The 14,946-nt window shown below is 39.0% G+C and overlaps 1 protein-coding gene across 1 annotated transcript in view; it reads left to right on the top strand.

Annotated features, from left to right (window-relative positions):
* Positions 1–7,059: 7,059 nt before the first annotated feature.
* Positions 7,060–14,946, top strand: part of LOC144251463 (contactin-associated protein-like 3) — a 181,886-nt gene continuing 173,999 nt past the window's right edge. Inside the window, 1 exon segment of the mRNA XM_077794357.1 lies at positions 7,060–7,200. Coding sequence (XP_077650483.1) covers positions 7,075–7,200 — 126 coding nt within the window. The 5' untranslated portion in view covers positions 7,060–7,074.

The following is a 14,946-nucleotide window of genomic DNA, read 5'->3' as shown; positions in this document are numbered from 1 at the left end:
TGCTCAATAGTGCACATGAGAAAAATGGATTAACATTCAGTAGTAATAGGTTTTTGTTTATGTAGGAAGAGCTACAGAAGTGAATGTCAAATTCCAAAGAGCTCTGAAAGTTGTCCCTGGGGATGCTGCACACAAAACTTCAGGAAGCCAGGTGACCTCTCACAATGTGTTCCCATGATAGGCTCCTTTTGCCCTATACACAAGGTATCAGTCACTGAAATGAGTTTTGTATAGAATAAGAGTTTATCCACAATTTGGCCAAGCATGGAGGTGGGATACCCAAGTCCCAAATCTGCCTCCTGGAGGATAGGGTTTGGGATATTTATGGGATAAGGAAGCAGGGTATTTAAGGTGTGGGTGAACATGATTGGAGTTCAAGTAATTAGTGGATTTCACTGGTGTAATCAATCTTCATGGCCTCTCCTGAGATGCATGTTCAGAAAATGGTAGCATTAGCATGATCTGAGGGTGGAGGTTTGGCCTCCTGACATCAATAGCCCACCCATTGCACACCTGCACAGGCCCCTTGGCAGAATCCTTGTTTTCATCAAAAACAGCCTTCACATGCCTGAAAAGTAACCTACGTAGCCATTATCATTATAACTCCAATATCAGAGGTTCTAGTTCTGCAGGGCTAGTAGGAGACTTAATAGTATTTTGCTAAGCTGAGTGTCTTTCAGAATTAGTGATTTTTAAAGTTAACTAAGAAAGTAACTAAGGGGGAAGCATAGGTTCTCAAAGTCAGAGAACTAAAAAGTACAAAGGGTTGATTAGTATAAAGGAGACTGGGTCAGCTGTGTTTGCTATTGGCTACTAATTGTCAAAAACATGATTCTTTCTTCCCTTGGAGTCATGGAGACAAACTCTTTCGGATGGTCAAATTCTTGAGAATAACTGGGGTTGAGGGTAGGTGATGGCCTTTATGGAGCCTTTGTTGCTTCAGAAGATACATATTTACCATCTTAAGCCCTTCTATTATTTTACTACATGCCCAGGGGGTGATTATGGTCCACCCACCAAAGGCTTGGTTTTAAATGCACTTATATTTCTTCAATATTACTGACATTTAATGAACATCTCAGATTGACCAATATAAATGAATTTTGAATTCATTTTTGAGTTGCTTAATTGCAAAGCCACTGCAGAGTGCATCTGAATTTCATAAGAAATTGTTTTACAACTAGGTGTCTGAGTGTGATTTTAAATTATAGATGCACTTTTTGTGAAACTGCATACCAGGTAGACTTCTGGAAAATTTTAGGAAGCACAGGAGAAGGGAGTCAGAGCACACATAGATGGATCTAGAGGCAGGATTCTGCATTTTTTATACCCTTATAGCCAGAAAGCCTGCATGTAGATAACTGGAATTATTTCCTAAGAAATTAAAGTTAAAACAAATGCTTTAGTAGATCCCCCTCAGCAAATTAGGCAGAGTCATGTGCAAAATCTCAGGGTGTAAAGCCCAGAGATCTCTGAGGTGGTGAGCAGGGAGCATGTACAGTGCTACCTGTGTCTTCCTTGGGAACACTGCCTGCTTTTCTTACCTTCTCCCAATTCACCCTAGTCATCTAGAATGCCTAATGAGACACCTGTGAATTCATATGCAGTTAAGTGAGGAAAGAAACAGAGCTGGTTCTTATGCCATTAGAAACAATGTTAACAGTGACCTGGGGGGAACTTACCTTGGCAACAATTCCAATTTAGCATTTATTTGCTTGACCTCTGAATGACCTGAACATCCTTGGATCTTTCAGGTCACATTAGCTACTTGACATTTCTCCGGTCTGTTGGATATTTCTTTGCTCTGGTGCTTGTTAAAATTTGAGGAAGACATGCACCGATTTTCACCTTTCACCTTTAAGTATTCCTCTGTGCACAAAGCTGACATTCTGACACTCACTAGGGTCCACCAGAGCAGTGGTCAGTGTTATCACTATCTGTGGTCCGAGTAATGAAGGCAGGGAGGGTCCTGGGCTTGTTACATGCTTGCGCTAGTTTTGTTTTCTTCATTTTCTCATCTTATCCAAATTATTCAGCATTTTTGAGTCATTTCCTGAGGACTTTCTAGTAAAAGTGGCAGGTGACTGATGATTTAAGTCATGAAGAGGCTGCAGATCACAGCACTTGGTGTGATCTCTTGCTGAAATTGCAGTGAGGGCAGCAATACCTGCCGCAGGCAGCCTGACTGACTTCCAACATGTGGAGGGGAATTACCAGGCACTTCACACATCTTCTTATTGGATCTTCAACCCAATCCTAAAAAACAAAAACAAAACAAACAAACAAAAAAAACCTTATCCCACTTTTCTTATAGGGGAATGGATGTTTTTGTGGCTGGTGGCTTCCCAGACATTAGATAGGACTTTGCTGTGTACAATTGGGAATATTATTCTTGAGAATAACTGGGGTTGAGGGTAGGTGATGGGCCTTGATGGAGATTTTGGTGCTTCAGAATATGTTTTTTATTTGTATAAATAGTGAGGTTTTTGTTGTTGCTGCTTTTTTAAGAATTTTATTTATTTAGCCAAGTTTTCTGTGAAGGGGCTGAGGCTGGAGAAGAGCCCCAGTGGACAAGCAGCCTATGCTGTGAGCAGTGGGAGAGCTGTGGCAAGGGACACCTTTCTTGTGGGTTCAGGATTAGTCACTATGAAATGGTAATTGAGAACTGCTGGGCTTCATTTCAAGGGCTATGGGTTCCTTTATGTTCTTTACCGAAGATTTGCTGTGTTTGATAATGCAGGCTGATCAGTTTTAAGAACTATTGGTGTTATATCTCTAGTTCTCTTTATTTTTTGAGACGGGGTCTTGCTAAGTTGCTGAGGTTGGCCTTGAACCTGTGATCCTCCTACCTCAGCCTTCCCTACCCCTAAACAGTCTATCCATGCTAGTTAGTAGGGGGCTGCCCTCAAGTCCAGCCCTTCTAATTAGTGTTTTGGTTTGTTTTTTGTTGGGCAGGGGTGGTCTCACATACTGTCTCAAGCTCCCTAGTATTCCTAAAGTTAGAGTTTGTATATTCCCCATTCTTTCTCTTCAACACTTCATTAAATTTTAGAAAAAGCACCATCCACCCCAGTACTGTGGACAGCGAGCATATGTAGAGGACCAGGAATGGCCTGCAGGAATCTGGGGTTTATCTGTGAGTATATTCTTGCTGACATGATTGCCTTATGGCAGGGGGCATTCTGAAGTTTCATTACTTTATCAGGGAACCCAGGTGATCAAGTAGCTTAACTTGTATATTAGCAGCACCTCCTCTCCACGGGTAAAGGATGTGAAATGTTCAAGGTCAATCCAATGCAGATGTTGAAAGCTGGCCTGCAGGGATGGGACTGCTCTTGAGGGAGAGGCTGGTCCCAGGGCTACATGTGGGAAACATGCTGTTATTTTTCATTTGGCTGTGCTTCTCTACATGGGTTCCCATATTAATTATGTTTCCTGGTTTCCAGAGGGAATGAAAAGGACAAAAAGATGGTGACATGAAAAAAAGAATTGTATCATTAATATGTTCTTGAGAACTTTAACACTGTTGTAGGGACAGATGAGGCAGGGCACCAAAGATAGCAGGAAACAGTTTTATTTGGCTGCAGCCAGGTTCAGAGGGTACAGTTTTCGCTATATTAATCCCCTGAACCCTGAGGTCAGGTACTTTCAGAACTTTATACCCAGCATGGAAGGGGAGGGGCTCAGAAGTTCACAGACTACAGAAGTTCACATAAAGCAGCTTTTTCTGGGCTGGGGTTGTGGCTCAGTGGTAGTGCACTTGCCTCTCATGTATGAGGCACTGGGTTCAATTCTCAGCACTGCATATAATTACATGAATAAAATAAAGATCCCATCAACCTTTATTTAAAAAGAAAAAGCAGATTTTTCCTTCACTGTTTTGGGCAAGTTAACCCTCTGCCCCCCTCCCCCCGCCCCTGTTACCATGGAGGCCAACTGATAATTTCTCTTATCTTAGAAATGTAGACATCTCTGTAAAGCTCCAGCTCAAGGCCAGAATTCGTCTTTTTAAAAAATCTCATTTTGCATTTGCAAACACACTTTTCAAACTACTATACTGGATAAATATTTGTGAGAAACTAGGAAAAGGGATGTTCAGTACCTGGAGTGCTGATCTCTTCCAGTCCAGTGGCCAAGTAAAAAAAAGCAACAGGAAAATAGGAAGTTTACCTACATTGAACTCTTTTGTAGAGACTCTTTTGCTGATAGTCCTAAAATCAATTATGGTGAAGATTCCTGGAGAAGTTTAGTTAAGATTTTCTGTGGAGAAGGGGGTGCCAGTACAATACTAACTAATAGGAGCTAGAACACAGGAAAGTTAATAGTTTTTCAGTGGTTTAAGTGAGTCATCTAAAATATCAAATATAGAAATTTTTAACATAAAAGAATCAACAATACTTTATGTCTGACATTTTAAAAACTAGCTACAAAATCAGGTGCTGTTGCAGCAGGAATGTTAGTCAGGATTGTCAGTTAAGTCTCAGAAGTCTCAGATAGAGCAAAAATTATATCAGAAAGTCCAACAGACTGTGGGACTAGGCAGGAAGGCACTGAGTGATAACCCACCTTCTCATGAAAAGCAAAGGATGAGAATATGTCACAGGCTGGAGGCCTCTAAGGAGACAGGATGATGGCATTTAATGTAGGATCCTGGAGTAGATCCTGGACTAGAAAAAAAGATTGAGTGGAAAACTCAAGCAATCAAAATAATTTGAGGCCTTGTTAATAACACTGTTCTACTGAACTCCTAAAAGTAATTATCCCATCATGCGATTGTTGCTGAGAGCAGATTTTAAGTCTTCTTACCACAAAACAGTTAGTATTGTTGTAATATGTTAATTATATGTGTTAACTATATATATGTTATATGATTAGCTATATATATGTTAATTATATGGTATAGCTACTCTACCATGTATGAATATGCCAAAATGTGTGGTACACCATAACTATATGCAATTTTTATTTGTAGGTATAAGAACATTATTCCAATGGTAGTACCTTAGTTTTGATCAAAGTGTCCTGGGGAAGCTAGTTAAAAAAGATATGGAAATTGCCTATACAATCTTTGTATTTTTTCTGTAAATTGAAATTATTTCAAAATAAAATATAGAAAATGCACTTTAGAACAGCCATAATCATAGCTGATTTGAATTCCAGATCAAAGACTTTGTGGTTAGGAAAATTTTGAATATTTGAACAAATGAAGAAATCCTAGAAGGAACCTGGGTTTAACGATTGGTAAGCTTTATATTTTCCTGGAGGAATATGCATGTAGAGCTGTATATGGAGGACACAGCCAAGAGACAGGGGTCTGAATGTTCCCACCTATACCTTCAGGAGTCCTGATGCAGGTATCAGATCATCCCAACTCCTGCCTCCTAAGCAAATCTAGTGTTTAGTGCTAGCAGTTAATGAGCTGACACATCTAAAAAACAAATTAACAATGTATGTAGTCAAAAACTGTCAGACAATACTATTAGAGCCTTGACTTAGGAATGAGTATTGGGAGAAAGTTAGAAAAAAAAGCAATTTTTTTTCCCATTAGGGATCATTGACAAGACATTGTCATTTTCTAGATATTATTATAAAGATAATGATTTTAAAGCTTATTTCTAAATTTTCATAATTACATATTAATTTGAAAATCAGAAAATCCAATAAAAAATATAAATCTAAGTCCATGGGTTCCTCAACTATAGATTCAAGCAACCTCCAATCAAAAAAAAAAAAGACAAAAATAATTCTGAATATGACACACACTTTCTTTCTTGTGATTTCCTCCCAATAATACTGTATCATAGCTGTGTATATAGCATTGTATTATATTAGATATTGCAGGGAATCTAGAGATGATTTAAAGAATATGGAGGACTTAAAGGACATAGAGGGTAGTTTGTATGCAAATACTACATCATTTTATATAATGTACTTGGAATTTGGTATCCAAGGGAGTCCTGGACCAAGTCCCTGGTGATAATTATGGACAGTTGTGTACACCTCATATTTATGTTAAATTGGAAGAACAAAATACATCAACAGTATATCCTCAGGCACCCTTAATTTTCTGTTTTGACAGGCTTTAGACACAACAAAGCACAATCATTTCTGTTCTGCTCTGTTGTCATGAATGCCTGGGAAATTCTTTGTCCTTTCAGACAGTAAAGGTACCACTTGCTATGTGGGGCTCTCTCTAACCTTCCCAACTAGCCTCTCAGAACTCTTCTGCATAGAATTCTCCTCCACTTCTGCATTGTCCACCCTCCACTACACTTTATTTCAAATTGTTCTTGAGATATCTATTTGTTCTATGAATCTGCAAGCATCTGAGTGTTTCACGCCATAACCATCTTACTATCCCAGCCTTCAGCACTGCTTCTTGATACTGGGGATCCAGGATTAAGGTTTTCTAGCTGTACTGTAGTATGGATATTTTTCTTCATGCCCAGTAAAGGGGAAATCATGCATAAAGGCAAGAGTTCCAGGGAAGCTTTATGTGCTGTCCAAATCTGTGTTGAGTTGATTCTTTCAGTTTCTACCCAGATTAGCAATGAACTAGTGAACACTAGAAAGCCAGAGTTTAAGAACTACAGATCACCCTTCCTGTGTTCTTTATTGCGTGTATAACTATGAGATAATATATATTCTATGGTTTCAAATGATGATTTTTATGTTTAATTGATGTTAACATTCTTAATAAACTTTTTAAAATTTTTATTTGATGTACAAAGAGCCAGTGTGCTTTCTTTCACTGGGTTGATGTGCTGGGATAATCCATTCAAGGAAGTTCACTTAGTCCAACTTAATGAAGCCTAAATTCCTTGTGTTCAATATGTGGTGCCACATATTGAAGCTATTATTTCCAGATCAGAGTGAGAACCCTGGTTGAATTTTACTAATGCCTCCAGGAGAGCTGCTAGGGACTCATCTTGCTTTCAGGGGTGCAATGAGGCAAAATGCTGGATTTTAAATATACCATTTTTCTTATTTCCATTTCCACGAAAAGGAGCTGGTAGCTGGACTCCACTTGTGTCAAATAAATACCAGTGGCTGCAGATTGACCTCGGAGAGAGAATGAAGGTCACAGCAGTGGCCACCCAGGGAGGATATGGGAGCTCCGACTGGGTGACCAGCTACCTTCTGATGTTCAGTGACAGTGGGAGGAACTGGAAACAGTATCGGCGAGAAGAAAGCTTCTGGGTATGTTCCTCTGTTGGGAAATATGGTCTGTCAGAGTATAAATTTTGCCAGTTCCTATGGGTTGCTGCAATCTATCACACCAACTACAGATATAGAGCCTTCAAAAGCATTTGAACAAGCTTTCAAGTGCATGAAAGACACAGTGGCTTTAAAAAACACATTGCCCATGTTTAATTAATGAAATAAGTAAAAGGAAAACAGTTTTGTAATCCAGTTAAATACTGAGAATGTCATCTCATTATTCCTTTAAGTCATGTAAAATCTAGGGATCCAGAAGTCACATACAATCCATTTTATTCTTGTTCAGTTACACAGGAATTTACATTGTCTTTGCATTGTTAAATCCAATAAATTCATTCTTCTGTGACCTCTGATTAACTGAGGTTTCCAAGAAGCAGAACACTTAAAAATACATATAATGGAGAATCTCCCTATGGAGCATTTATTCAGGAACCTAGGTGGCCCTTGTCATTCATGGCCTGTAGGACTTTTTGAAATTACTATAAATCAAAGCTATTTTCAGTTATTTAAAATTATATAAGTGCCATATTTTTTTTTAAATTTCTATGTACATGTCCATGCTCCTTTTAGAGGATTTAAATTTTGTTTGCTTAACTTTTTTATTATTCCAGTAGCTCTAGTTTATTACAGACTTAGTACTTACTATGTTAGTCACCCTGTGCTCTGAAAGACAGGCTCCAAAGGGAGAGTGTTGGAGCTCTCAACACAATACCTGTACCTGGTTGGTGGAGCACCCAGTGCAGTGTGGACTAAGGAAGGTTTGTCAGAGGCAGAAGAAATTGCTTTTTATTGAAAATACAGTTTAGGTGGTTGCCAGGGGCTGGGTGATGGGAGAAGGGACAGCTAGTGTTAAGTGGATACAGAGTTTTTGTTTGGGAAGATGAGAAAGTTCTGGAAATGAGTGGAGGAGATAGTTACAGAGTAGGGTGAATGGAGTCATGCAGTAGAACTGGAGGTTGAAAACAGCTAAAGTGGTGAAGTTTGTGATAATGTATAATTTGCTACAGTAACAAGATACATAGTTTAGGTTTGTTTAATACAGGCTAAGAATATTGGATAACTTTCTCCCCTCAATTTCCATGGCAAGAGGAAAGATGTTAGCTTAAAAGCCACTACTTCTTAGCACTTTGCTTATGATAAGGCTGTAAGACCACAATGATCATAATCCTGGGGTAACAAATTGCCCTCAGTAGAATTATAAAACTCTGTTACTTATTATATGGAAATATCTCAGAAACTCTTATTAGCTTCAATAAATGTTGGTGTTAATTGAATCAAGAACTAGTTCTCTAACAATAGATGAAAGAGCAAAACAGGGTGGGATTTGTAAGAAATTTTGCTACTGGCCTTAAAGAAACAGATGCCAGGTATATGATTAGAAGTAGATATTAATGTTGAGCTAATTCAAAGAAAACCAAGTCCATGGCAGGTTTGAGATGAACATTGATTAGGAATGAGTAACATGGTTGGGGACATAACTTAGTGGTAGAACTTAGCATGTTTGAGGACCTGGGTTTAATTGTTGCCTGCACTCGGGGCGGGGGGGGGGGGGAGGAATAAGAGTTAAAACTTAATGAAGAATCTGTGAATATAGAAAACTAAATACAGCTTTTTCATCTTAGATAAGTAATAGCTAATGCATGCTAATTCTTTGTTACATTAAATCAGGGTGTTTTAACCCCACCACTCAATTAAATGACTGAGAAATGGTGAAAATAAAAATTCTTATTTTTCACTTAAGCCAGAGGGAAGCCACATCTAAGTGTCACCATGTGCCATTTTGATTTCAGGTTAGGTGCCCTGGGAGAAATAGTGTCAAGAATAGTTGCATTCATGGTGATTCCTCTGTAAATGCTTCTTGAATTAATGGATTCACTTCTGTAATCATAATTTGGATTCATATTTCAGAATCCAATGAAAATTGGGATTGATTTTTGAAGTTGATTTTTTAAAAAAATTATGTGAATTATAATTGCCATATATGATGAAAAGAATAAATCTGAAAATATAATTAATTTTAGGTGACAGTATATTGACCAAGTACCCTGCATTCTTTTTCTTTTTTGATGTTCTCAAAATTATGAAAAGTTGATAATGATGTACTAAGCACATGAAAATATTTTTATTTTCAAATGCTTCCTATTAAATGAGTTTTAAAAATAAAAATGGGGGGGGGATTATTAATACCAGACCATATGTGTGAGGATGGTGCTTCCCACCTCTGTTCTTGGCCAGCACTGTGTGTTTAGGCTGTGATGTAGAGTGGTGTCAGGAGCTGGCTGCTCCTGCTCCCAGGGAGCTTACCCAGAGACCCTAACTTTGCTCCCTACATCCCTAGCACTGCATGGAGTTGCTTGGTAATAAAATCTTTGCTGAATTAAGAGATGGGTAAAACCTATCATTATTGATCCCCAGACCCAATTAAGCCCCCTCCTATTCTGCCTTTCTCTTGATCTTTGCCTCAGCTTTATTTGTCTTAGAATCCAAGTGTAGTTTTTCTCCTTGCCTGTATTTTGAGCTTCTTTAAGACAGATGCTCGATCCTCTTGGCTATGGTTTTATGGTATAGTCCCCTATCCCTATATTTGAAGATAAGAATCAAACTAAACTAAACTAAAATCAAACTAAACTAAACTAAACTAAAGCAATGGGTTCACTCTTTGGTGAATGTAAAACCAGTAAGCACACCAGGAGATAGAAGAGTGAAGGAAGATTTATTACTTGCATCATGTCTAGAGAGTACTCAGGATAGCTCCCACAGCAGCACCTCCCCAAAGGAGGAAAGAGGCTTTTGCTGGGAAAACTCACATGCACGAGTAGGCTATTCTTGAGCATGTTCCTTTGGAGATTGTGCTTCTTAAAACATTTCTGGTAATGCCTCCCGGGCAGAGAAGTTAATATTATAAGGAGCAAAGTTTACCCTAGGTCACCTGTAAGAGCAAGGAGTCAGTTACTCTGTGATTTGGGCTGGTTTCTAATGGGTGTCTCTGGAGAGCCTTATTTGGAACAAAACAACTCTGAAAGCAACTTAATAGTTTTGCAGGCAGCACTCTCCTTTCCTTACCCCACCAAGCATAGATAGTCTCTAAAAGCCCCTGCCTCCCAGCTACCAGTATCACCAGGTGGGGACTTTAGGTGTTAAATCACAATGGTTCTGCCCTCAAGAGTGGGATTAATGCCTTATAAAAAAGCTGGATTAACTCTCTGGGTTCTTTCCCTTCCAACTCTGCAGGAGGGCATACTTTCATTGAGGTGCAGGGCTTCACCAGACACTGAATCTGCTGGCAAATTTACCATTGAAAATTTACCATTAAAAAAAAATTCCTTGTGCTGGAAGTGTTGGCATACTCCTGTAATTCCAGTGGCTTGGGAGGCTGAGGCAGAAGGACTGTAAGTTCAAAGCCAGCCTCAGCAAAAGTGAGGTGCTAAGCAACTCAGTGAGACCCTGTCTCTAAATAAAGTAAAAAAACGGGGCTGGAGATGTGGCTCAGTGGTCAAGTGCCCCTGAATTCAATAAAAAAAAAAATTATTTGTAATAGTTACACTTTTTATCAGTGAGAAAAATATGCATTTATTAATATTGCATTGAATTGGTTTTCTTTTGCTGCTGTTACAGTGACCTGCAGTCAGTGGTTTCATACAAAACACAATTATTAGGTCATAGCTGACATAGGTCTAATGTCTGAGTGAATGTTGGTGAATTCTGTGTGTAGATGTCAGCAGGGCTGGTTGTTTTGCTTGTCTGTTTCTTTTGCTAAGGCTCTGGAGAAGAGTTATTTCTCAAGCCCTAGAATCTTTCCCAGGTTCACTGGTTCACTGGGAGGGATTCCAGGGCTCAACATATGGTCCTATCCATGGGTTTACTGCAGCTCAGAGCACAAACCAAAGATAATAAAGACAAGAAGCACCTGGGGCAGGAGCCTGAGACCAATATGAGCTTCTGATAGTCCTCTTTGCTTGTGGCCCACTGGAAGTACTTCATTCCTCTGTAAGTGGGTGATGAAATCTGACCTCCAGGGAAGCTCATTATCATTTTGGGGGAACAAGTCATATTGGAAACCTCTGCCTCGAACATAAACAAAATGGATTTCCAGAAGGAAAGAGGTGTTGAGCGTTAACCACCCTGATTTTACAAACTGTTCATTCAGGACTAGCCAGCCACCCTCATCCTCAGGGTAGTGGGAATGGATTCTGATGCTGCTAGACAGATATGCTCTGCCACCTCTCCTGTACTACTCACTTTGGACTGGACAATTGTCACTCCTTGCAGTTGTAGGTCTGATGGCCGCCAGTGGTGTGGCAGGTCTCTCAGCTCTAGATGTTTCCCCTATTCCTTCTCCTTTCCTGGTGGCCCCCCTACAAGTGAATGGTGGAGATCCTTGAATGGTATAGATCTTGGGTCCTTCTGTTGCATTTCTTTTTCTTCTTGTGCTAACAGCTAGAGAAAGTTTTCTGCTCATGGGCTTAGGCTGGATCAACATGATCACCCAGGGTCACCTTTCCAACCTCAGTCATGTGTAAAAACTCCCCTTTTTCTGTAGTAGTCTCACATTCACATTTTTTACACATTAATGAACGGATATCTGTGGGGCCATTCTGCATGCCATATCATATTTACACATCTTGATTGTTGTTGTTTTATTCCTGCATTTCGTTTGCTTCCTACAAAACATTTTCTGCTGGACCTTAAGATACAAATGTTGTATGAAATAATTTCAAAATGATACCCAAGCACCTGCTCAGGGTTAGTGGGTGGGGATGACTGGATGCTTGTCACTGGCTTAAAGCCTTGTTGCCCTAACTTGTATCCTAGGAGGAAGACTGTGTATTTACTTCCTCCCTAGGATGTGGACTTTCACATATTTTATAATAAGGCTCAATTAAATACTTATTCTCCAGCCTCAGAATATTTCGGATACTCTCTCTGTCCTAATTTTTTTCATGTGGTCCTATCTATGTGCTGTGCTAACTTTATATACTACTGCATGCCAATAATTTCTCCTCCAGCCCCCTCCACCCCCCATAAAAAAACTATTGGGAAGGATGTATCATAACTTCAGCTCCTTACTAGAATGGGGCACTATTAGTGGCCCTTATTCCTGCTACTTGGGCAAGTGTTCCTATGCTTTACAATGTTTGCCTTTGGGATCTATTAATTGGTACATAAACACAATATATGCCTTTCTAAATGCACGAAAATTCCAAAGCTGACACCTGGCTGGTCACAGTCTGCAGTTAAGAGGTTTAGACCTGTAGGATCCTTATGCAAAGGGACATTTTTTTTTTTGTAAAGCATTTTTTTTTTTATTGGTGTTCTGTTTCACATTGATTTTTTTTTCCTTGAGGCGTGACTTCTTTCATGGCTGAACTGCATTTATAGCTGAAAACAAATAAATTGAACATATTCAAAATTATGGAATCTGTTCCAAAAGGAAGAGGTCTTTTTATGTGAGGGAAATTTAGAAATGTGTCTGAAGTTATGGGTAAGCCTACACCTTCTCATATCAAGAGACACAGTATGTCTTAGGGTATTCAAGCTCATTTGATGTATAGACTGAATGTCCTCATCTGAAATGTTGTTGTTTAAATGAAGTCAGATGAGCCATATGCAGAGAAGTCACATTTCCTAGAATATGTGACTTTTTTCTTATTTTTTACTAGAAACTTGGTTTAAAAAGTTGCTTTATTTCACTGATCTTACTTTATTACATTTTGCAACTTTGCAGAAATTTCTTTTTCTCCTCTTCTTCCTTTCCTTCTCCTCCTCCTCCTTTTTTAACAAATTGAAGGCTTATAGTAATCCTGTACTGAAAAATTAAGTAGGCAACTTTTTTTTTCAACAGTGTGTGCTTACTTCTGGTGTCTGTGTTATATTTTGGTAATTCATGCAGTATTTCAAGCTTTTTCATTATGATTCCACATGTAACAACAATCTGTGGTCTTTGGTATTACTATTGTAATTCTTTTGGGGCACCACAAATTACTCATGACATGGCGAACAAATGTGACCTTTGTTCTTATTCTCCATCAACTGGTATTCCTCATATTTCCCTCTCCTTGGGCCTCCTTATTCTCTTGAAACAAAAACATGTTTAAATTAAGTGGTAATAATTCTGATAATAATTCATGCCAATAATATTAGCAATACCTTGTATTTATTGGGAATTTACCACATAACAGATTTTGTAAATTACTTTACAAATTATATCCTCATTTTTGAAAAATCTTGGCATCATTTGTTTACAAATGCAGTTAGTAATTGTACAATGGCTTCTAAGTGTTTAAGTGAAAGAAGAGTTTTTAAATCAAAAGGTAGAAATAGTTAAGCTCAGGAAAAGGAGACACTTGGAAAGATAAGATAGGCCAGAAGCCATGCCAACAGCCAAACTGGGAATGCAAAGGCTAAGTTCTTCAAGGAAATGAAAAGCGCTACTCCAGTGAACACAGAAATGATATGAGACTAAAACAGCCTTATTACAATATGGACAAAGTTTTAGTGCACTGGAGTAAAGATCAGCCACATCATTCCCTTAAACCAAACCCTAATCCACAGCAAGGCCCTAACTCTCTTCAATCCTATGAAGGCTGAGAGGGGTGAGGAAGCTGCAGAAGAAAAGTCTGAAAGTAGCAGCAGTTGGTTTATAAGATTTAAGGAAAGAAGCCATCTCCATAGCATGAAGGTGAAACAGCAAGCAGTGGTGGAGAAGCTGCAGCAAGTTACCCAGAAGATCCATCTGTGACCCTCAGGAAGGTGGCTACACTGCACAGCAGGTTTCCAGTACAGACTGGACAACCTTGTATTGGAGAAAGAGAATGTCTAGGACCTTTAAAGCTATTGAGAGGAGAACTCAATGCCTAGTTTCAAAGGACAAGCTGACTCCTCTCTTTTTGGAGTCTTAATGCATCAGCAATTTTAAATTAAAAGCCCATTCTCATTTACCATTCCAAAAATCTCTACAAAAGAAAGGCCCTAGGTAACCAAGGAGCCAGCTACTCAGTAGTCTGTCCATAGACGAGCAATTTTACCTGGGATTTTGATAGAAATATCAAATCAACCAGTACCCCCATGTGGCTAGACAGTCGCTTGTCCTTTTTAGCTATGAAAGTTCTAGACAGTATCTTCTTCCAATAGAAGGCTGTTGTGTAGTGTATTCACCTTCCTCAACTATCTTGGTTAGATCACAGTAAGTTGCTGCAGCTTCTGCATCAGCATTTGCTGCATCTGGCATCAGAATCTGGGTTCTGAGTTCTCCAGGGGATTCAAATACAAGTTAGTCTATGGGAAGCACTGATCAAGATAATCTAAGTTTCTTCTGTGGGAAGGATTACTCTGCCCCACCTAGATCCTAGGGGACTGTGCCACCTGCTTAAGGAAATAGCTTGTTCTGTGCATGTATTAGTGGAAATAGATGATCCTCTCTGCAAATAGACTTTAAGACTGTTGCTTCTATTGTTTCTATTGACCTGGTAGAGAAAAGCCCAGTGTGCTAATTGCTTATCCAGTGTGATTCTGATTGCCTTTTATTTAATATTTTTTTTTAGTTGTAGTTGGATACAATACCTTTGTTTTATTTATTTATTTTTATGTGGTGCTGAGGATCAAACCCAGGGTCTCAAACGTGCGAGGCAAGTGCTCTACTGCTGAGCCACAACCCCAGCCCCAGTTCTAATTGCTTTTTATCAATAAGTAACAACTAAATGGTTTAGAATTTTTCCTTTCAGAACT

The sequence above is a fragment of the Urocitellus parryii genome (genome assembly GCF_045843805.1).
Source record: "Urocitellus parryii isolate mUroPar1 chromosome 13 unlocalized genomic scaffold, mUroPar1.hap1 SUPER_13_unloc_8, whole genome shotgun sequence".
NCBI classification, from domain to species: Eukaryota; Metazoa; Chordata; class Mammalia; order Rodentia; family Sciuridae; genus Urocitellus; species Urocitellus parryii.
The sequence above is the reverse complement of the archived record's forward strand: the minus strand, read 5'-3'. Positions and strand labels throughout refer to the sequence as shown.